This window comes from Aspergillus uvarum (genome assembly GCF_003184745.1).
Source record: "Aspergillus uvarum CBS 121591 unplaced genomic scaffold BO82scaffold_66, whole genome shotgun sequence".
Taxonomy (NCBI): Eukaryota; Fungi; Ascomycota; class Eurotiomycetes; order Eurotiales; family Aspergillaceae; genus Aspergillus; species Aspergillus uvarum.
The window spans coordinates 41,549-63,594 of NW_020291363.1; the positions used below are offsets into that span (position 1 = coordinate 41,549).

A 22,046-nucleotide genomic window follows, 5' to 3' on the forward strand; every position below is an offset into this window, starting at 1 on the left:
ATGAAGTTCTTGTTGGCTCCTGCAAGAAGAAGCCAATTACTCCCCTCTACCCTCTGTATTTATCGAGAGGCATCCTCTCTATGCCATATTCACAATGTCTTCGGAAGTATATCCCGCTCTTCCTGTAGGCTTCTGAAGGCTGCGCCGCCCAGTGTCCTCATTTCCGAGTGCCTCCCGAGGAACCTTTACCTGTTCTTTGTCCTGAACGAACTTTCCTTCCGTCATCCTCCTCTTGGGCCCCTTTGTTATTCGCTCCGTTTGTACCCCTGTGGGCTTGTTGAGCTTAAACCACTTGGAGTGTCCGGACGATTAGTCCCGCTATGAGACGAATCGATGGTTCCGAATTCCGCTCCTGTTCCTGGACGTTGTCTAGAACGCACTGGAGAAATCCGTCTCTACTCTCATCGAGCGCCTCTGTTGTGCTAGTGGTAATCGTATCTCAAGTCTTATCTTAGTCGCCCTGTGCCGAAATCTCAGGGGTAAACATGTCGAATGACAAAATAACCATGGTCCAGGCACCAAAGCCACATCTGATTGACGATGAGAATTTTATGGGTTTTAGGGTGGGTTGTCCCTCTTGTTGTTCTAATGAGAAATCGCCCTAGCACCTGGTCTCTATCTCTTTCATCGGAATCTGGTAAAGACGAGTAGTATCATTGATCCAAGGTCATGTAGTCTTGGACGTATATTGTTTTTTAGAATAGACTTCAGTCAAGGCAAGGCGCGTGTCTGGGATAGACCAACTACTAAAAGCCCTGCTTACACAGCGGAAATTGCATACTCGATCAAGAAACTCAACTGTGATGCAGTCATTCAAACAAAACAGATTATGTGGGAATGAGAGTTGACAAGCGGGCTCAATGCAGTGGACGGGCGCTCTCGCCGTCCGCAGTGATTTCCAAGCCACCAAAGAGAACTCAGCTATCGAGTCTTCATCTTGTTTCTCCCTTCTGCATTTCTTGCTACGTACATCCTGCTATCATCATCAACAGTCTCCGTTTATCTGAGTTCGAGGTATCTCGTTACAATTCTCAAAAACAGAAAGTAAGAAGGAAGCAGAGCGGTAAGAAATATTGTAAACAGAAGACCCTGACTAACCGTACTCCACATCAGCTTGCCTTGCTGATTGACTCAGATAGGTTTTGCATAGAAAGGAGCAGAGAACAAAACACAGTACTCCAAACCTGACCTTCTCAACGACCCCCCTTTCGCTCAGTAACTAGTACACTCCTCAATAATCTCCTCCACAGCCTCTCTCCAGATCATCAGCAACGCGTGCACATCCTCCTCAGCGTGCATGGCCTGACTGTACAAGATACTCAAATCCATCACGCCATCCTTTGCACCGCAGTTGAAGTCCAGCACCGACGGCCGAACGTTCCGGGGGTCGTCCATAGACGTCTCCATCGATGGCAGATTGACCGCGTTAAAAAGCCCACCCGTGTTGCCGGTGTGGTACGCGCCGGCGTAATTGAACATGAGGACTGGAGTATCGGCCGCGCCCGAACTGCTCGAGACAGCAAAGTCTGTGCCCTGAGAGGCCGTGCGACGCGTCGCCTTGGTGGCCGACAGTAGAGCAGGAATCGCACTTATCTTGTCGCGGGTGCGGCTGCGCCCACTGTTGCTGTCGCTGTCACTGTGAGTGTAGCTGCCGTGCGTGCCGTCGCTGTCACTGCCACTGTCGGTCTCTCTGCTGGGAGGGATTGCGAAGACCGCGTTGTAGAGATACGTGAACCATCCCACGGTTCGCGACAGGTCGAGCGCCTCGTTCTGGAGCTCGCGGCCGTGCGATTCGAGCGTCAGCTCGAACCGGCTGATGTGTCGCCAGCGGTAGAGGGCGAGGACGAGTCCCGCGAGGAGGAGCTCGACCGGCTCGGTGCTGTGTATCTTGTTGGCATCGGTTAGGCAGAGCTGGGTCAGATCTGCCGCTAGACTTGTTTCGACGATCGCAACAGTGGATTGAATGTTCCGGTGGCGCCGGGAGGCAAAAGCGGGTACGATGAGATGGTTCTCATGTTGTGACTTCTGACACTTGGCAGTATCTAAGACCCGGGGGAGAGCCGACGCTTGTCTCTCGCGTACCTGCAGAGACCAGCGACGGAATGAATCGCCTTCGGGCAAGATCGATTCTCCAGAGAGAAGTTGTTCGAGGTCGTCGAATATGATCTGCCATGAAACAATATCGATAGCGAGATGGTGGATTATAATGAGACAGTAGGTTGCTGATGGAGTCTCGATCCATGCCAAAGCAGAAACGGGTCCCTTGGTGATGTCCAGTGAAGCCTGCGCTTGTGGGATAATCGATTCCAGCGCTTCCTCCGAGGGCACGGAGTGACGGATAACGGCATAATCCCGGGACGATGGATGGATCGGAATATATAGCCTGGGCGGCGCCACACTGGAATTACATCGAATGCGCAGGGAAGGATGAATCTCAGTGATGCCCTGCCACGCTTTCACCGTGTCAGTGAAAGTTACCGAGCGAGCCATTCGGAGCAGGTGGGCCTGATTGTTCCAATTGGGATTGATCTTCTGCTGATCGATGTACCAGTCCATGATCGGAATCGGATGGATGTTACCCCAGCTGTCGAGTTTGGTGTCTGAAACCATGTTCGCAGGAAATTTGTACCTGACGTTGGCGGCAAGCTCGGCTACTGTCGGATGCGCGTAAATGTGGTTGACAATCAGGGTGAACCCAGATCGTCTAAGAATTGAGCAAAGACGAATGGCAGAGATGGAAGTTCCGCCCATGGCAAAGAAGTTACTGTTGGCGAAGATTTCCCGGGCTTTCAAGACCTGACACATCGCGTCAGCGATCAGGAACTCTTGCTCGGTCTCCAGCGGCAGATTTGCTCCTTGCTCATGGGCTTCGACACTGTACGACAACAGTTGAGTATCACTTAGGTCGGCTACAAGAGCAGTGGCCCGCTTTCTGTCCGTCTTGCCGTTTACATTCATGGCCATGAATGAGACGGGAATGCACAAGCTTGGGACAGCGTAGCCGGGGAGGGTGGAGAGGAGCTTGGAGTGAACTTCCGAGACAGTGCTCTGGAAGTCCATGGCATCAAGAGCCTGCATGTCAGTCTGTCCCACGGCAGACCCGCGTCCACTGGGTTCGAATAGGAGTGCCAGATGGCTTGTGTCGCCGCGACCGACAACCATAGCAAGTGCATTATGCATCGCAGGATGTGAGAGAGCAGTGTTAGAAATCTCCTCGAGCTCGATGCGCTGGCCATGGATTTTGGTCTGAGTATCCATGCGGCCCAGGTAGGTAATAGACTGATCATGATTTCTGATAGCATAGTCGCCTAGCACTTGTCAGCTCCATGAAAACTGAATTCCAGAGGGGATACATACCGGTTAGATAGACACGTCCCAAGAGAGGGTGATCCACGAATGCACGGTTTTCTTCCGGGCGATTTAGATATCCACGAGAAAGCTGAACTCCTCCGATGGCCAACTGTCCGATTGTTCCAACCGGACACAACCCGAGCTCTTCATTGACAATAAACGCCGTGTTTCCTGTAGTCGGCATTCCGATATTGTTGGGCTCCAAGTCGCGACGCACACGCGACACCAGGCTGTAGATACAGGTCTCGGTGGGTCCGAAAGCATTGAGGACAGTGATTCGGTCGGCCCAGACATCACGGACCTTGGTTGTCATTGATTCACCACTACTGGACAGAACCTTCAAGGTCGGAGCTTCCTCGGGAGTGAGAAGGCTCATCATCGTCGGTGATGCCAAGATATGAGTGATTTGCATCCGAGAAAAGATAGAGTGGAAGTTGGAATGGAGGAGCTCTTTACCGCCCAGGCACAGAGTGGCACCGGTTGTCAAGGATGCGAAGACATCCATGATCGAGATATCGAAAGTCCATGGAACAAATTGCAAGAAGCGGCTGTCGCGCCCACACTCATACAAGGCACGAAAGGCCAGAGTCGCGTTGAGCAGAGGGAAATGCTCTACTTGAACTCCCTTGGGCTTACCGGTAGATCCGCTGGTATATAAAATGTAGGCAAGATCGCTTGGTTGGAGGTGGTCAGCAACAACAGCAGGCGCTTCAGTAGTAGGCACTGCTGAAGGGAGATGGTACAGAGGAACCCGATGAGCGGTGGCCTTGTGTAGCTCCTGCAAGACCGTGCTATAATCGCTTTGCAGGGTCTGTGTCGTCAAGATCACTTGCGGCTGACAGTCTTCCACGATCGTGACGAGTCGAGCGACAGGAAGGCTCACTTCAAGAGGAACCCATGCCATTCCGCAATTGAGGACAGCCAGAATGGAGGCAATGCGGTCAATCCCGGCATCCATGAAGATACCGACCTTGTTGTCGACTCCCTGTCTGAAAGAGATCAGTCCAGCGGAAATGTGTTCCACCTTGTTCCAAAGCTCCCGGTATGTCACTGTTTCTTTACCCTCGAAATCGCAAGCGATCTGGTTGGGAAATTGCGCAGCTTGATCGCGCACCAGCTGGTGGACAAATTTGGGAGCGTCTTTCTTTCGATCGACCGCGTCAATCGTTCGCTGTTGAATCTCCACAAGTTCTTTCTCTCCCGGCGTGAGGATATCCAAGTGACCAATCAGAATATCATCGGCGCACTGGCTCACTGCATGAAGCAGGCTCTCAAAATGCTCGCACAGTATATCGACTGATTTTCTCTGGATCCTGCTCATGTCGTACTCCACATTAAGACTGACATTCCAAAGCTCCTTCTGCTCAGCGAGGGTCACAGAGAAGGTCACAGGGAACTTAGACTGTCCGGAGGTCTCATTGTCTGTCTCGCGAAGCAGGTTGTGTGCGTCAACCAACCCGTCAAAGACGTCCTTTGAGGCCTCATGGTAGACAAACATCAAAGGCAAATCATGTGTGCTAATCTTGGCAGCGTCGAGTATTTGGTCGTAAGGAAGATATGACTTTTGCAACACCTGGAACAAATTGCGAGACATCGACTTGAGGAATGGCCCAAGTAGGCAATCCCCCGAGACATGCGCACGCACCGGGACAGTGTTGATGAAGCACCCGTACATGTCGGTGGGAACTTGCTCAGCTCGTTGCGAGGCAGGGATTGTGACTGTGGCATCGGCTAAGTTCCAGACACGTTGCAGCAAGATCATGTATAGAGAGAGGAAGGCAGAAAAGTTGGTGAGCCCCTGCTTGCGGACCCAACTGAGGCTCTCTTGGGGCAAGCTAAAGTCGTAGTGGCACATGGCACGCTGCGGCTGGCCCGATCCGACATGGAAGGGCGGAATGTTCACCGGGGTAAAATTCGACAGATACTCCTGCCAGAAGCGTTGTGACTCGGCTTGCGTATCTGAGTTCTGGAGGAGCTTGTGTTCTTGCTCCGCAAAGTCAGCATACTGCGGTCTCCCCTTGGTGGCTACCACAGGTGTTGCGTCATTGTGACCTGCTCGTCGAGCAACCTCATGGACAAGTTGTCGCATGGACTGCTCATCGATGATGATGTGGTGGAAATTGAGAAACAGAAAGCCAGATTCTCCCGGGAGCAGGAAGAGAATGACACGGCCCAGTGGCCCCTCTTCCAAATCAAACACGGTTGCAGCATCCTTGATACACATATCCCGCATAAAGTGCATTGCATCATTCCCATCTAAGGAGGCAAGATCACATCGCCGGACCTCTACTTGAGAGGTAGTATGAAGTTTCTGTCGCAATGCCTCGCCGTCAGAGACAAACGTGGTTCGGAAAATGGCATGCTCATTTAGAATAGACACGATGGCCGATTCAACTGCGTCTGGGAGTAGGCCGTCAAGCTTATAAAACGAGGGCACATTGTAGGTGGCGTCCGCCAGAAGGGCCTGGGCACAGTAGAACCGGGTCTGAATCGAGCTGGCCGGCACAAGGGCTGTAGACCCACGATCGAACCTGGACACAGCTGGCAATTCCAGGCGGACTGGTGATTGCTGGTTCACCTCGGGAACCACTATCCCAGCAGCTAATCCTTCCAGAGTTGGGACTTCAGCAACATGGCGGAGGGTCAAACGACACTGGGGGAGATGTTTACGAATTTCCGACAGGAACCTCATCACCAAGAACGAGTCCATGCCGAGTTCGAAGACATTCCGCTCCATCCCCACTGCACGTAATCCAAGAGTGCGGCAGCAGGAGTCGTGGAGTACGTGTTCCACCGGTGTAACGGGGGCCTTGCCTGACTCGTCCTCCGGAGTCTCCTGGTGGGTGATGAGGGATCGCAGAAGTCTGTGGTCTGCCTTACCACTTTGCCGGAGGGGAACCTTATTGACCTGGATCCAGATTGATGGGATCATGGCAGATGATGCCTTGGCCTTCATAGACTCTTTGAGAGCCTTGAGCTTGACGTGCTCATTGGGATTGAGGGTTTCAGCGATGAGCTCCGTGACCGGCCGTTCAGGTTCATCCGCCCACACCACAAATGCGACCAGCTTCTCCTTATCCTTCATAACTAATGCGCGGCGCACAAAGTCACTCTCCTCGATCATCGAGTTGATGCCGCTCAGCTCCAGCCGTTGGCCGCGAATTTTAACCTGGTCATCTCCACGACCACAGTGGATAATGTGACCCTCGGAGTCGTAGTAGGCCACGTCGCCGGAGTTCCAGAGTCTACCATATTTAGGATGATTGATAAAAACGCGGGCCGTGAGTTCCGGTTTGTTGAGATAGGCCTTAAACAACTGGGATCCACCGAGCCAAATGGTGCCAATGGCGTGTCGAGGGCAGAGCTTGCCGAAGGCATCAAAAACGAAGGCCACCACCGAGGCAAACGGGTGACCAATGGACCGAATATTGCTTGTAGGAGTCACGGGTCCGAAGTAGCTGAAAGATTGGTCAGCAATTTGAGCATCAGAAGGAGCAATTCCACTTACGATCCTACGGTATTTTCGGCCGGGCCACAGGCATTGATCAGCCGAGTCGGTGACTTGGTCCAGTCCGCGCGCACCTTTTCATTCTGCGGCTCACCAGCAGTAACCAGAACGCGGAAGGAGCCAACAAAGGGTTCAAGCAGCGAGATGACAGTTGGAGTGAGGTCTGCGGCGGTGGGACGGAGAGCGCGGAAGACGTTGTGCAGATCAGACAGAAGCAGCTGCCTGGGAGCCGTACACAGCGTTCCCCCCTCGACAAAGGTGTGGAAGAGATCCTCCATGCTGGCATCAAACACCGGGCTTGCAAACTGAAAGGTGCGATCTGCAGCCGTACCCTGGAACAAGTAGGCAGCAGCCTCCCGGAAATAAGTCACGGCGGAAGAATGAGGAATCATGACACCCTTGGGAGCCCCAGTCGTGCCCGATGTCCACAGTATGTAAGAGATCGTGTCCGGAGTGGCTCCACAAGCAATGGGGGCCGTCTCTTTGACAGAGAAGTCAACCGAATGAATCTGCAGAGTTGGACAGGGCAGATCTTCAGGGGTCTCTATGTCGGCAATTACCACCTTGGCTGAACATTCGGTGACGATGCCTGTCACCCTGTCGGCTGGCCATGTTCCATCCTGAGCCATCGGGGTAAAGGTTGCACCGGTCTTCAACACCGCCAACACGGATATCACGTAGATAGTGCCCTGGTCCACGAAAATGGGGACAATATCACCCACCTGAACGCCATACTCTGCTTGCAAAAGCCTCGCGAGAGTGGCAGCCTGTTAATGTTAGCAAAAATGGCTGGGGATTACGATAGGAAAGTTTTACCTTGGCATCCAGCTCCTGATATGTTGTCAGAGTATGTTGATCTCCATCCCAATGATCTACAGCAATGGAATCAGGCTGTCTGGCAGCAGTCTCCTCAAAAAGCTCGTGGAGCAAGACATCGCGACACGGTGGTTTGACGGTGGGGAAGTTGGCAAATGCCTCCATCATATCCCGCTGCTCAGGGGTGCAGAGGTCAATGTCCTTCAGAGGAGTGTCACAGAGTGAAAATGCGCGTTCTAAAAGCTGGGCATACCCCATAGCAACCTCTTGCATGTAAGAGGCCTCGAACTTGGAGCGATCATACTGGAAATCCAGCACAGTACCATCTTTCGTGCTGGTAAGAGTGAGTTGCAAGTCAAATGCCACCGGACGTGAATTGAACGTCTCCCTCGTGATGTCCACAATATTGTTGGTAGCAACGGAAGCACCTTGCTCTTGGGCAACAAAGATGACCGAGTGCTCGCTGACCGTGGTCTTGAGCTGAGTGAGGACATCTTCGAATGGAACAACGACTGTATCCATTGCAAAGTTGACGGATGCAGCGGTCTGTTCGAGGAACTGTCGCAACGTTTTCGCGCCCTCACGAACCGAGCGGACGAGCGCTGTATTTACCATGTTGCCAAAGACGTCACCACTTGATGCCAAAGCTCCACGCATCGATACCGGAATGAGGACTCCCAGCTCTTGCGTCGAAGTGTACCTGCACCCGAAGTTAGCAGCTACAGATATATCACTGATATGAAGCCTACCGATGGAGAAGCAGTTGGAAGAGACCCAGTAAAGCAGAGAACCACGAGATGCCATCTCTCGAGCAAGTCCGTTTGAATTGTTCAAACTCCGATGATGGCACGAAGTTAACGATATTGGCAGACCCTCGAGCAGCAGCCTCAGCGGGTGGGGCGGGCCAATTCGTGGTATCGAAAGGAGGGATATCATCCAGATGTTTCAGCAGAGCTGCCATGGATTTGTCGTAGAGCGAACTGCCAGGACCGTACTGCGACGCCAGACCAGCGTACTTGACAGTTGATCCAAATTTGAGTGCTGACGGCCGGTTGACATACACATCCAGAATAGTCTCCAGCATCTGCTGTGTTGTCCATTCGTCCACCAGGATGTGGTGGATGTTGTAAAAGATTGCAATGTTCTTCGCGCCGCGATCAAATACGACGAACAGGGCCATAGGGCCATTCTCCAGGTCCCAGCTTCGCTGCGCATACTGACGACTCGTCTTTTTAATTTCTGTGAGATCATCCATTGCAACAACCTCCACGGGAACCGTTGACTCGGACTGGAGCGCCTGTTGAAGACTGTTTCTGTCACTGTTCCACGTGAACGTCAGCCGGAAGGCATCAATGTGGTGGACGACATATCGTATGGCCTCAGCCATTCGAGAGGCAGAGACATCTTTCAGAGTCAGCAAACTGCAGACGTTGTAGGTTTCATCCTGGAGTCGTTGCTGGGCCAGCCACATCCGACGCTGGGTCGAGAGTGCCTCGACCTGATCATCATGATGCAGAGGTGCACTTTTGGACAAGGCGGGGATTGGTGATGCGAAATCTAGTCGAGCTGCCAGACGTCGAGCGTTTCCAGCGGAGTTGAGTTCGGAGAATGATAACTCTCGAGAAAAGTGATGCGACACGATGGCACGAAGCTCCATTAAGGGCAGAGAGCTGAGACCGATTGATGCAAAAGATGCTTCTGCATCGATGACTTGAGTGCCAAGCAAATCATTGATTATCTTCAGAATGTAGGCCTCAGCCCTCGTCTGGGCTTCCTGCTCGCTGGAACAGCCGGCCGTAGATACGTCTTGCATCTTAGACTCCACCAATTGAGCCAGGTGTCGCCGATCAACCTTCCTGCTGGTGTTGAGAGGCACTGTGCCATAGAGGAAGTGGGTCGGAACAAGCTGGGCTGGCAATCTTGCCTCGCAGAACAATCGCCAAGTGGTATCACTTGATACTACTTCTGCCGATTCCTTTTGCTGGACGACTGCGATCAAGTGATTCCGCCAAACAGCCACCCCAGCGCTCAACACACCTGGCGCAGTGATTAGGACATTCTCCACTTCCTGCACTTCGATTCTCTGCCCAGATATCTTCACTTGACTATCCTTTCGTCCAATTATGTGGATGTTCATGTCGGGAGTATACACTCCCAGGTCACCTGTGCAGTAGAGTGAGAGGTTTTGGTCCAGCCCGGGCATCGTCGTCATCGCTTGCGCGGTAAGGTCAGGCTCTCCGATATATCCGTCGAACAGTTGCTTGCCCGCGATGCAAATTTCACCGACCTGCCCGACCCGAGGAACAAGCCCATGTTGATCCAGGAGCAACACGAAGTTACCAGGAATGATTTGTCGAATGGTGGAAGTGTCGTCATGGTCGACAACCTGGGTAGCGGACACCTGCACTGCGGACTCAGTGGGACCGTAGCCGTCGAAAAGTCGTAGTCGAGCAGCCCATGTTTCGCGGAGGCTGGTGGAAAGCTTCTCACCACCAGACACAAGTGTCTTGATTGTGGTGCAGCGGTCGGGGTCAAGGAATCGCATCACGCTGGGTGTCAGGTGAAGAGACGTGATCGAGAATCGGGTCACGACCTCATTCAGATCCGATCTCAAGTCATCCTCAGACGCAAAACACAGTGTAGCGCCGGTGGACAAGCATCCATAAATGTCGATCACAGAAGCATCAAAGATGTAGTTCGCAAACAGCAACATTCGAGTCCCGGCTCCGGTGTTGTATATACGGGCGGTCTCTCGAACAGCATTAGATACAGCCCGGTGGGACAGAATGCAGCCTTTAGGCTCTCCGGTCGTTCCAGAGGTAAATAGAACATAACATCTATCATTGGGGCTCACCCCGGGTAGGGCAGGGTTGTCTGTGGCTGCTGCACCATTCTTTGTGAGTGTCTCAATGAAGGCTACCTTCAGACCCATCGCCTGGATGTGCTGGACCGCTTCAGGAGAGAGAATGTCTCGTTCCAACACGATTATCCGTCCTTGGACTTTCGATATCAGTCCCTGCAAACGGAGCAAGGGTGCCTTAGGGTCCAATGGGCAATATGCGGCACCGACTTTCAGGACACCCAGCATAGCAACGATCATATCGGGACATCTAGAGAAGACAATTGGCACCACATCACCTGGACAGACATTCTCGCGGATAAGATTGAATGCAACCTTCTCCGACCTCTCGTCTAGCTCACGGAAGGAAACAGACTCCGTCAAAGAGCGAAGAGCGATATTCTCTCCATGCTGAACGACACTCTTTTTGAAGAGACCATTTAATGTATCTTCTGTCGCATTCTCCAGAAGATATCTTCTATGGGCATGATACGAGGTCTTCACTTGTTCAAACTCACGATAGTCTGTCACCATGCCCAGTCTCTCAAGCTTCTGCTCGCCATCAGGTAAACGAATGACTTCCGAAAGCAGGGAGGCAAACTGAATCAGCCAAGACTCTGCCTCTTCAACATGCAGAAGATTATTGGTCCATTTGAATACAATCTGTGTGCCTTGCAAGGTATGCTCAACAACGACCATGAACGGGAATTCGGAGAATTCACGCCCGTCGATCTCCGACAACGTAAGACTCTCGTCGAATTGTTGCTCGTGGTTGGTATCGAAGTTCTCGTAAACAAGCACTGTATCGAATGGACTTTTTGATCCACGGGCCTTGGAAAATATCTGGGAGAGAGCGACATGCTCGTGGGGAATGGCGGAAGCAAAGTCTTCGGCCAAATGCTGGAGAAGCGAAGACATCGTTGCATGTTGGTCAAGGTGAAGACGGACGGGAAGAGTGTTGATGAACAGGCCGACCATCTCATCGATGCCCTCCACGGCAGCGTTTCGGCCGCTGGTAGTGATTCCAAAAGCAAGATCGGATCGACCGGTCACCCGGGCAAGAAAGATCGCAGTCACGGCCTCGAGCACGGTGGCACTGGTGACTCTGTGCGCTTTGGCGCAATTAGAAATCTGCTCCGGTGTAATACTGACAATCAGCCTCTTCGTCTCCATGGCCGATTTACCTGAGGCTTGGAGGCTTTGTAGTGCATGTGGGCGAACTTCAAACGGTTCGAAGCCATCCAGATAGGATGTCCAGTAATCCAAAGAAGATCTTGGATCGCGTGCCAGGTCCAGGGCTAGAAATCGAGCGGGGGAGGGACGAGCAGATAGGCTACCAATGCCATAGGCCTCCGACAGATCCTTCCACATAATTCCCAGGGACCATCCATCATTGATCGCGTGATGGATAGTGAGGACCAGGTGATGGGTCTCTGGGGAAGATTGGAACACAGTCATGCGATGGAAAAGATCTCCAAATGTGAAGCCTCGGTGGCGATCAGCTTCCAACCACTCTTCAAATTGGCTCCCCGAGGGGAGATCTAGGACATGAGGATGGAAGTTGCTGTAGTCTGTCAAAGCCTTCATGACCAGGGCAAAGTACTCAACCGTATCAGCGCGGTACACAGGAATGAAGGTGGTTCGCAAACTGGGGTGGGCCTCCTGTAATAATCGCCAGGCATTCCGCAGTCTTTGGAAATCCAAAATCCCGGTCAGCGTCAGCATCACCTGGACAACGTAGCGACCATTCTGGGAGCTAGATTGCAAGAGCATGGCTTTCTGAATCTCGCGGATGGGCCAGACACCCTCCATGTGGGTCTCTTGCCAGGTGGTATTTGCTATCGCCTGTTGAATGTCTCGCTTTAGATCCTCCGACTCATCTCGAGATGCAAGAAGCCTATAACCCGCGAAATTATCCTGTGGGACAGTAGCCTTTAATTCAGGCTCTGTGCTCTGTTGCTGCACGGCCTCGAGGGCTGTGAGCAACGCTGACAGCGAGCTAGTCCGGTAGAGCTGGCCAACAGTACATCCTTGGATTCCTCTAGCCCTGGCCCGAGAACAAAAGCGAATGGCGGAGATACTATCTCCACCCGAGTGGAAGAATGATTCTTGAAGAGAGACTTGATTGTCGGCAAGGCCCAACGTCTGTTGCCAAGCACTGCGAAGTGCCTTTCCAATAGCATGAGAGTCGAACGCCTCCATTGCCGTCTCCCAGGTATTATCTTCAGGGTCTGGACGGGTTTTAAGAGTCGCGTATGGTCGGACAGTGTCGAGGTCAGAAGCGGCGGTCTCCTCGAACCATCTCTGTAGCAGCTTTCGATCGACCTTACCCGTGTTGCCGTGGGGGATCCACGAAATCGGAATCCAATATCTCGGAATCATCACATCATGCAGTCTGTTCTCAAGTTGGGAGCGGAGGTCCCGAAGGTAAGGGGTGGTATTGGGGGAAATCTCCAATGCCCAGTGTGTGGATTTCGATTCCGGCGCCCAGGAAGGATGATGCACAAACGCCACAAGCGTCTTATCGGGCTGACCAGCAATCACAGTAATGCTCTTGCCTCCAGGAGGCAAGAGTACATCGGCAGTAGCTTCGACATCGCTCAGATCGAACCGAATACCATGAAGCTTCACTTGATCGTCCTCGCGACCGATGAGATGCACATTTCCATCCTCATCATAGTACGCCAAGTCACCGCTGTTGTAGATGCGCCCCACGCGAGAGTCCTGGGAGAATTTGGAGTTGGCCGATTGGGGCGCCAGATATCCTGTGCTCAGTTGCCCTAGTTTACCATCCATATATGAGCCAATGTGCAAATACCCAACGGCCCCAGGCAGGACAGGGGACTGGTTTGCGTCGAGAATCATGGCGCGCACTGGCGGAGTCATTCGGCCAATATTGCGCATCATGCCCTCGGGATCATCACTGGACTTGAAACGATGGATGAATCCAATGATGGTACATTCCGCAGGACAGTAAATGTTATACACATCAACCTTGTCCATCCACATCTTAGTCACTTCCCTCACCGGAGGTTCGCCTCCGAGGGATAGAGACTGGAGAGAAGGCAACGCGAAAGGTCCAGAAAGCGTGGCAACCACACTCGGGGTAGCTTCTATATGGGTCACTGCTAATGCCCGTAAGGTTACCTCAAGATCGGTCACAAAGCTCTCGGATGGCGCAAGGCAGAGAGTTCCCCCGGAGAGAAGAGGGCTAAGCATACTCGAGATGCTGACATCGAAAACAACATTGCTTAGGAGTGGCATTCTTGTGCCTGGTCCATGGTGAAAATAGTCAATCAGACTCATCAAGCAAGCTGCTGCAGAGCTATGCGGGATCGAGAAGCACTTGGGATTACCGGTCGAACCGGAGGTAAAGCAAAGCCACGCCCCAGAAGAGACCGGAATTGATGGCTGAATGGTCTTCGCCGACTCGTTTGCCCAGGTCGTCTCCTCAAACAGCAAAATCGCGGTATCGGTGGGCCTCGGGATCTGATTGACAGCCGAGTAACTCCCGGAGTCAGTGATAATGAGCGATGCGTTGCTTACAGACACTTTGTTCTCGTTCAGGATACTTTTGTGAGTCGGATCGATCATAAGAAACGTAGCCCCTGATAGCAGGACCGCGAGGACGCTGATTACCAATTTTGGGGACTTATCCATGGCAATGACTACAACTTGATCAGAAATGCCGTGGGTTCTCGTCATGAATCGAGAAAGCATAGCTGAACGAGCATACAGCTGCTCATAAGTGAGCTTCTCCCCGGTCAAGTCTTCAACCGCCAGTTGCCCGGGGTATCTCTCCACGACCTCATGGAACAGGTCCACTAATGTGAGCCCAGTACTTTCAATCCAAGCATGGGAGATTTGTTCGGGTATTATGGGAGCCACAGCCCAACTATCGAGTGTTCGTGCATCCTGCGGTGAGATCTGATTCATCTGTATCAGGGGTGCCTCAAGTCCAGATTGAACAACATCTTGGAGTAACGATGCAAAGCCACGACCAAGGGTCTCGACGAAGGATGCACGGAAGGCATCAAATCGGTGTTGCAGGATTAGACGAGGGGGGCTGTAGTTTGGATCGATGTGAACAATGAGAGGGAAGTCGGCCCCCTTGGTTGGGAGTTGGATGTAATCCGCCGATTCCAGAAATGAATTGGCATCAGAGGCCTTTCCAGGGTTTGCTCGGAGATCATGAAGCACGAACATCACATTTAGCTGGAGGCTGGAACGACCGGTTGGTCTTTTTGCTGCTAGATTGGTGACGACGTCTTCGTAAGGTACAGAATGTGAGATACAGGAGAGGAATGTCTCTTGTGTCCGAGCCAAAAGAGTCCTGAAAGTGTCGGTCGGTGCAACCGTGGATGGGATCAGAACAGTGTTCAGACAGAACCCCACAACGTCAATGAATTTGGCGCTGACGCCGCGCTCAGTGGCTGGAACCGCCAACAGAAATTCGCTCTTGCGACTCACACGCGCCATGAGGAGTTGAAACAAGGCAAGCCATCCCACGAACGCGGTGGATCCAGCACAAATTTGTTCTTGAAAACTCCGGAAGATGTCAGAGTCGAGGTCCTGCATAATCAACTGGCTCTTGTCACATTCTTCGACCGACAAGGAGGGGATATGGGGAGGCAAGGGACCGAGGTCTTCAGGGCGCAGCGAAGCTATCTCATCGCCGATTCGTTCCTCCCACCAGTGGAGGTGATTGTTGTATTCTTGCTGTAGCAAAATGGAGCGCTGCCACTTGGCAAACTCGCTATATTGCACTGCTGGGGAAGACTGTAGGTCCAAAAATTGCTCGGATGAATAGAAATCCTCAATCTCTCTCGTGAGAATATGGAATGACCATTCATCCATCGCGATATGGTGGATATTGAAGTGGACAATCCACTGCTGGTACCCCAGCTCATATACTGTGACTCTCAGGGCTGATTCTTGGCTCAGGCTAAACAGAACTTCCGCGTCCGTTGCAATGCGGTCCATAGAGCTCTCGAGCACGGAATTCTTGTGTCGCACGCTAATTATCTCCAACTCCTTGAGGCTGACCACAGTCCACTGTGGTGGAAGATCAGCGACCGGCCACACTCTTTGCCTCACAAGGGGCAATGCATTGGGGCCCGCTTCCTTGCCATCAGAATCAACATCATGATATGTCGAATGAAGAACGTCATGCCTGGCATAGACTTGAAAGACAGCCCGGCGCAGGCGCTCCACGTCCAGGTCCATGGAGGGAAGACGAAGAACAAAATTGCAGTTGTACGCGCTATTAGCAAGCAATTTATCGGCTGCGAATATCCGGTCCTGAGATGGAGATGTGATCACCTCATCAATCTGAACAAATATGCCTTCCTTTGTAGGTTGGGGGGAAGGAGCTGCCGTCCTCGTTTCTGCCTGTTCATCGACCATTCTCGCAACCTGCTTTACAGTCGGGCTTTGAAGGAAGTTGTGTAGGGAAAGAGACACAGCAAACTCGAGATAGATGTGCTTTAACACAGCCATGGCATCAAGTGAAGAAAGTCCCATGGAGAGTAAATTGCTCTGAGCAGACCGAACAGGGCGGTTCAACTGCTCACTGATTATGTTGGCTATGGTCTGCTCTGTGGCAGTATTTCCGGCCGTGGCATCTAGCTCCAGGATTCCACTGGCTGACTGTAGATGAGACTCGAGCAAAAGGTCGAGACGCTTCTGATCAATCTTTTCACTCGCATTCAGGGGAATTGCACTTACCGGGATAATCTCAGGAACCATGTACGAAGGCAGCGTGGCACGACATACTCCCGAGAGACGGTCGATAAATTCCTGGCCATCAGTGAGCAGCTCACAAGGATCGGACGGATAGCAAAAGGCAGATGACTCAGTAACGAAGGCATGCAGTCGAATCTGTCCCCTTGGATCCTTTCTCCACCTTGTGACTGCTTTGGCAGCGATAGTAGTCAACGCATGGTCAATCTCCTGCAACTCGACGCGCTGCCCGTTGATTTTGACCTATACACGACAGTTGTTAGCCAATGCTCGCTCCCGAAAACTATTCTTCCTCAGTCCTACCTGAGTATCAAGTCTGCCCAGAAGTTTTAGATATCCATCTTCGGTCACTATACCGACATCTCCTGTGCCAAATAGATCGGGAAGACCAGGGCCCTGCACACGGAATTTCGATCGCGTCATGGTCTCATTCCCAAGGTATCCCAGAAAGATGGTCTTGCCGGTACAATAGATCTCACCGGACTCCCCTGGACCGGCAGGTTGCCCATCCTCTCGTAGAGCAATGATATTCGAGAATGGAGTAGCCTTGCCGATGATACTCGCCGAATCACCCGGTAGCAGCCGCGAGCCGACTATGGAGGAGGCTTCACAGGGCCCTAATGTGACAGGTATGTTAGCATCGCGATCTCTCTTCTATCACGCGCCATACGCACCATAAAGATTAAGGAGAACGGCGGAAGAGGCCCACGTTTCGATGATCTCCTGAGTGATCGCTTCTCCACTCGACAGCATATACCGAATCCCGGGAACCTCCTCAGGGCGCAGCATTGACAACATGCTCGGAGTGAGATGGATCATATTCGCTTCCATCTGATTGATCCAGAAAGCTAACTGGGAAAGAAGCTTATCTTTAGTGACCAAGCACAAAGTCGCGGCATTGAAAAGGCCACAAAATATGTCCAGCATATGCACGTCGAATGCTGGGCCAGCAAATTGAAGGATTCGAGAATGGGGGGTGATATCCTGCTGGCGGCTCAAGTAGCGAATGGGCTCGATAATATTGCGGTTCGAGAGCTTCACGCCTTTGGGCTCACCCGTACTTCCCGATGTGAAAAGAATAATCGCCAGGTCGTCTGGCTCACGGGTAGCAATAGGGTGGCTACTCGTTTCCACGGCATGCCCTTGATCATCGGTGAGACATTGCTCGACATTGAAGTATGTCCCATCGATAGATTGGGGGTCGGAATATCGTTGGAAAAAGTCTTGATTCGCCAAGATGACAGGCTTTTGCAGACGCTTCAACAAGCCATCCAGTCTGCTTTGAGGGATGGTTGGGTCCAAGGGCACGTAGACGGCTCCAAGCCATTGAACTGCGGCGATACTGACAATTTGCGCAATCGAACGAGGTAAGCACACCACGACTGGGGTTCCAGGAGGTGCTTGAGGGCGAAGCCTCTGGGCAAGTTTCTGCACCTTGCCACGTAATTGCTCGTAGGTGATTTGTTCTTCGTGCTCCCAGTCAATGGCGACACCTCCCAAATTTGACTCAAAGGCAGCAAAAAGAATGGACGCCACCGTCTCCTCTGACTCTAGAATTGGTGGTTGAGGGAACATGGTCAGGTTGGTATTGTGTTGATAATGTGGTCAAGTAGGTGATACAGAGAAGAAAAGGGAGACAGGCCGACTGGCTCGGAGGCAGGATGTGACTGAGGATACAGAAGAGAGAAATGTCTAACGATCAGGAGGTCTTTCGAACATTGAAGGTCACCAGTTCTTCATATACTGTCTCTAGCCCTAGGCTAATCTACAAAGAACAACGAGATGGTATCGTCCAGAGCATTCGCCACGCCGGTCCCGGACAGGAACGCTTGGTCATCGTCCATGATTGCCAATTCTGAAGAGTCATATCTTTCAGCACAAGACTTATCATCGATTATCGTCTTGTATACTCAACACTGGCGACAGCCTCGGCCTCGGAGTTTGCAGAGGGTCGAGTACTGGGGAAGGGCGGGTCCAGCATGGGGCCAAAGTATGGCTTCAAGCCCACAAAATCCTTCGATATCTGGTTGCAAGACTAGTGGGGGTCGTGCTTCATCCTAAACGAGACCATCCCTATCTCCCACTTCCCCTCATTACCAGACGGAGCTTGTGGTATTCATTCCGATACCGCGGTTCGTGGTACGATCATTTCGTGCTCGAGACAGGGACCTATATCCTCTGCGCCGTCTCCAGGTTGGCCAAACTTTTCATTCTTCTCCCACTGCTGGACGTGGTTCCCCTTTCTTATCTGTGATTATCCCTTGTCAGCTAGTTACTTCATATTTCCTTCATCATGCTCTCTACAAGACTACCATCTGTTCCCAAGAGACTTGGGTCTCGATTGATCACGTCCTCTACTGAGACCATTACGTCTTCTTCGTCCCCTTTGCCAGTCATCTATAATGATGCCTACCGCAACTTCAAGCCTGTGCAAACACAGATGCCTCCGCGCAAGTCCCAGTGGAAGACGACCGAGGCTGCTTCTCTGAGCCGCCAGAGCTTCCTCGATGTTCTCTTGGGCAACACCCCGCTCATCTCCGAACGGGGCTTTGTCTCGCAAGAAACATCAGAGCGCTTCGAGGCCGTCTTGACGGAGAAATTGATTCCTTACTCGCACATTGCTGGCCCTGAGGTTCAGAAAGTGGGTCTGGCTCAGTTTGAGTTCCAGGCGCAATCAGCGGAGGACTTCCAACACCGATCTGATGGTATGTAGTAGTGTCGGCCCTTCCTCCTTTGAGTGATTCTGGACATGAAGTGAGACATGCTAATCCGTTTCGATCCCGTCCTTTAGAAAAAGCACGCTATTTCGCCGAAGTGCAGAAGATTTCGGGTCTTCACGAAGAGCTAGCCGGCCAGACAGGCCTCAACCTGTGGCAGAAGGTTTTCAACGCCATCGCCTCCCTCCTCCCCGACTACGATGTGATGGTGGCGCAGGAAGGCCCCGGCCGGCGATACTTTGCGGGTATCTACCGGGCTATCAACGAGTCCACCCCGGTACATTGTGATTGGTCTCCGTACGACTCGTTGACGGAGGACTGGATCATCAACCGGATCTCACATCAGGCGGTGTTCAACCTCTATCTGACACCGGTGCACGGTGGGCACACAGTGATCCATGACCAACCTTGGACGGAAGAGGCGCTGGCCTTCCGCGACCCCAACTCGTATGGATATCACGCCAACGTGGTAGCGGGGACGAAGCACGCGATAATCCAGCCTGAGGTCGGCCAGCTGTGTATCTTCAACACCCGCAACATGCACCAAGTCTTCCCGGTGACCCAGGGCTCCAACCGACCGCGTCTGGCGTTCAGTAGTTTCATGGGGCTATTACCAGCGGTCAATGCGCAGGAGAAGCCCAGACTGATTTTCTGGTCGTGATGAAATCGGTTAGATAGCATGATCTTTGAGAATGAGATTGCGACATTCCGCTTATCAGGCTTATCGGTATGTAATGTAATGTATGTCTTAGATAAAGCGGTACGGGATTAATACGACTATTCAATAGCGGCCGACGGCTCGACCCCCGGCCGTTTGACTAACACCCAACCCTAACTAGCGTGTATGCAGTCTGATTTGGTCTGATGAGTTTCTGCAGGAAGTGCGGCTCAGTCCGACCAGTCCTCCGCACAAGGTGTCATTTTCCTCTTTCCCCTCAGCCGTCCTCAAAGCGCTGTTCTCTCCCACGTGCTTCTCTGATCCTCCTCATGAAAGGAGGCCCAGTGGCAACATATCTACTCCGTAGTCGGGTGCTCCGCTGCTGCCAGCACGATCAAGAAAGTCAACCAATGACTACGCGTGCAATTCGTTCTCTGGCAGGATTCTTATCGCATTCCGTATCGACTTGTCTCATTTTCCGTCGCAGTATTCCGAATTTCCAGGGAAATCAACCCAGATCAAGCACTGGAAGCGAATGCTTACGTTTCTCGACCGCGCCTCAATGACACGAAGTCTTTTCAAGCAAGCCCGGTCAGAGGTCAATCATAACGTGCTAGGAGATATTCTCGACCAATTACGTGATGGTTCATTGTTGAGGGTAGCATCGGATAGGACGGTCTGCACTCCCCGTGCGAGTGAATGGGAAGACCACTGTACTGTACTACTAGTTGTCCAAGCCGGAAATAGACAAACACACGGTTCAAATCACAATTTGGGAAGTAACAGAATAAATCGATTTCTCTTCTGCCCGCTAATATAGCCAATAATCTACAGTTTGGTCTGCTTCTCCCCGGCACCCGCGTAACTCCCGTATGTGGTCGCCGACCGCTGCAAGACGAATTCGCCTGCCGTGAGGTCGGAGTAAATCACCTGCTCCCCTGGCTTCAGTAACTCCGGCATAGACCCCACGCTCGCATCGCGGTTCGGCTTGGTGAAATACGCGACCGAGTACCTTCCGGGCAGAAACTCAGATTGATTCTGCAAATCGCGCTGGGAGACGTGCACGCGGTGTCGCGTCGAGCGCAGCGCCCCGTTCGACCAGCGCTGGAAGCAATCTCCGATGTTGACGATCATCTCATACTTCTCTGACTCAATAGGGTGGAAGGTGCCGACGGAAGTGTGGTCTTCCACCTCGAGCCCACCCACCGAGTCCTGGAATAGGAGGGTGATGGTGCCGAAGTCGGTGTGCTCTGAGATGCGTGTCTTGGTGCCGTCCTGGAGCTGTCGCGCTTCGATTGGCGGGTAGTGGGTGAGGCGAAGCTCGTTTTGGCGTTTGTGATGGAGGCGGTCGAACGCAGTCGGTGGCAGTCCCAGGCCCAGGGCCACTGCGCTGAGGATACGTTGCTGGCAGGCAAATCCGGCCTCGAAGTAGGACTCCATGAAGGCCCGGAAGCCGGGGAGATCGGACTCGGGGAGCCAGATATTGCTATAGAGCTCGTCGTCGGCGGAGCCTTGATCGAAGCATTCCTGATGGCATACCAAAGGTCAAATGATGCGGATGGGGAGGGCACACGTCCTGAGGAGAAGAAAACCAAGGCTGGACTCACCTTCATGTCGATCAACGGGGGAAGGACTTTCCCACCTTTCTTGCCCAGATTGCCGTGCACCGAAGTGTTCTCCATCCCCACCGCGCTATAACCTCGATTTGGGGTCGGGGTGGGCGGGTGCGGAGCTTTCGCTTTGACTTCGTTAGGCAGGGCAAAGAATCGCTTGCTCTTTAGAATCTGTCAGCTTGGGATTGTCTCCAGCACGGAGAGGAAGAAGAAATACAGACCCAAACAAATAACTCCTCAATCATCTCTGGCGCAATGCCGTGGTTGGTCAGCTTCAGAAACCCCTGTCGTTCAAGGGCATTCTTCATGGCCTCCCCGACCTTTTTCTGATCCCCGAGGGTGCCACTCTGCATGACCCCCAGGTCAATGGTTTCGAATGTCATGGTGTTACGGTTGGTGAATTAGTAGATGGGATGCAAACCGAGAGTAGAATAAGAATGAAGCATGCAATGAAAGCCTCCTGCACACTCTGACACTAGTACCAGTAGTAGTAATATATCGAGGATAGTAGAATCCTCACCAGACAGATTCGGCAACCCCAACCCGGGACAGCTTGTGTTGTGGTTATGGGCTGTCAAGCCTCGGCTCACCTGGAACCATACTCCCTCTGTCGCCCGATATTCTCGAATGGCACGATAACGATATGCTTCGAGTTCTATCCTCAAAGTATTCAAGTCGGGGTCCCCACTTTGTTGCAGTGCATTGACTTAGGGTTGGAGGGGATGCATGTTACCCCTCACCCGATATCCCTTATCATCGATACGGTCTAACGCAGCCATACAGTAGATGCTCAATAATACAG

At 52.4% G+C, this 22,046-nt stretch overlaps 3 protein-coding genes across 3 annotated transcripts; 1 reads left to right on the forward strand and 2 right to left on the reverse strand.

Moving 5' to 3' along the window:
- Positions 1 to 1,212: 1,212 nt before the first annotated feature.
- On the reverse strand, positions 1,213 to 17,831 carry BO82DRAFT_406004 (acetyl-CoA synthetase-like protein; the record flags this gene model as incomplete). Its single annotated transcript, XM_025639535.1, has 7 exons — positions 1,213 to 3,308; positions 3,358 to 6,809; positions 6,860 to 7,626; positions 7,676 to 8,375; positions 8,425 to 16,499; positions 16,560 to 16,873; positions 16,931 to 17,831. The coding sequence occupies 7 exons, from the start codon at positions 17,829 to 17,831 to the stop codon at positions 1,213 to 1,215; spliced, it is 16,305 nt and encodes a 5,434-aa protein (XP_025487774.1).
- Positions 17,832 to 18,696: 865 nt separating this feature from the next.
- BO82DRAFT_293354 (uncharacterized protein) lies at positions 18,697 to 19,634 on the forward strand (the record flags this gene model as incomplete). The annotated part of the gene is made up of 2 exons (XM_025631790.1): positions 18,697 to 18,961; positions 19,048 to 19,634. The coding sequence occupies 2 exons, from the start codon at positions 18,697 to 18,699 to the stop codon at positions 19,632 to 19,634; spliced, it is 852 nt and encodes a 283-aa protein (XP_025487775.1).
- Positions 19,635 to 20,163: 529 nt separating this feature from the next.
- On the reverse strand, positions 20,164 to 21,627 carry BO82DRAFT_423360 (isopenicillin N synthase family dioxygenase; the record flags this gene model as incomplete). The annotated part of the gene is made up of 3 exons (XM_025640238.1): positions 20,164 to 21,158; positions 21,239 to 21,406; positions 21,466 to 21,627. 3 exons carry the CDS (start codon positions 21,625 to 21,627, stop codon positions 20,460 to 20,462), a joined length of 1,029 nt encoding a protein of 342 aa, XP_025487776.1. The 3' UTR covers positions 20,164 to 20,459.
- Between the last annotated feature and the right edge of the window lie 419 nt (positions 21,628 to 22,046).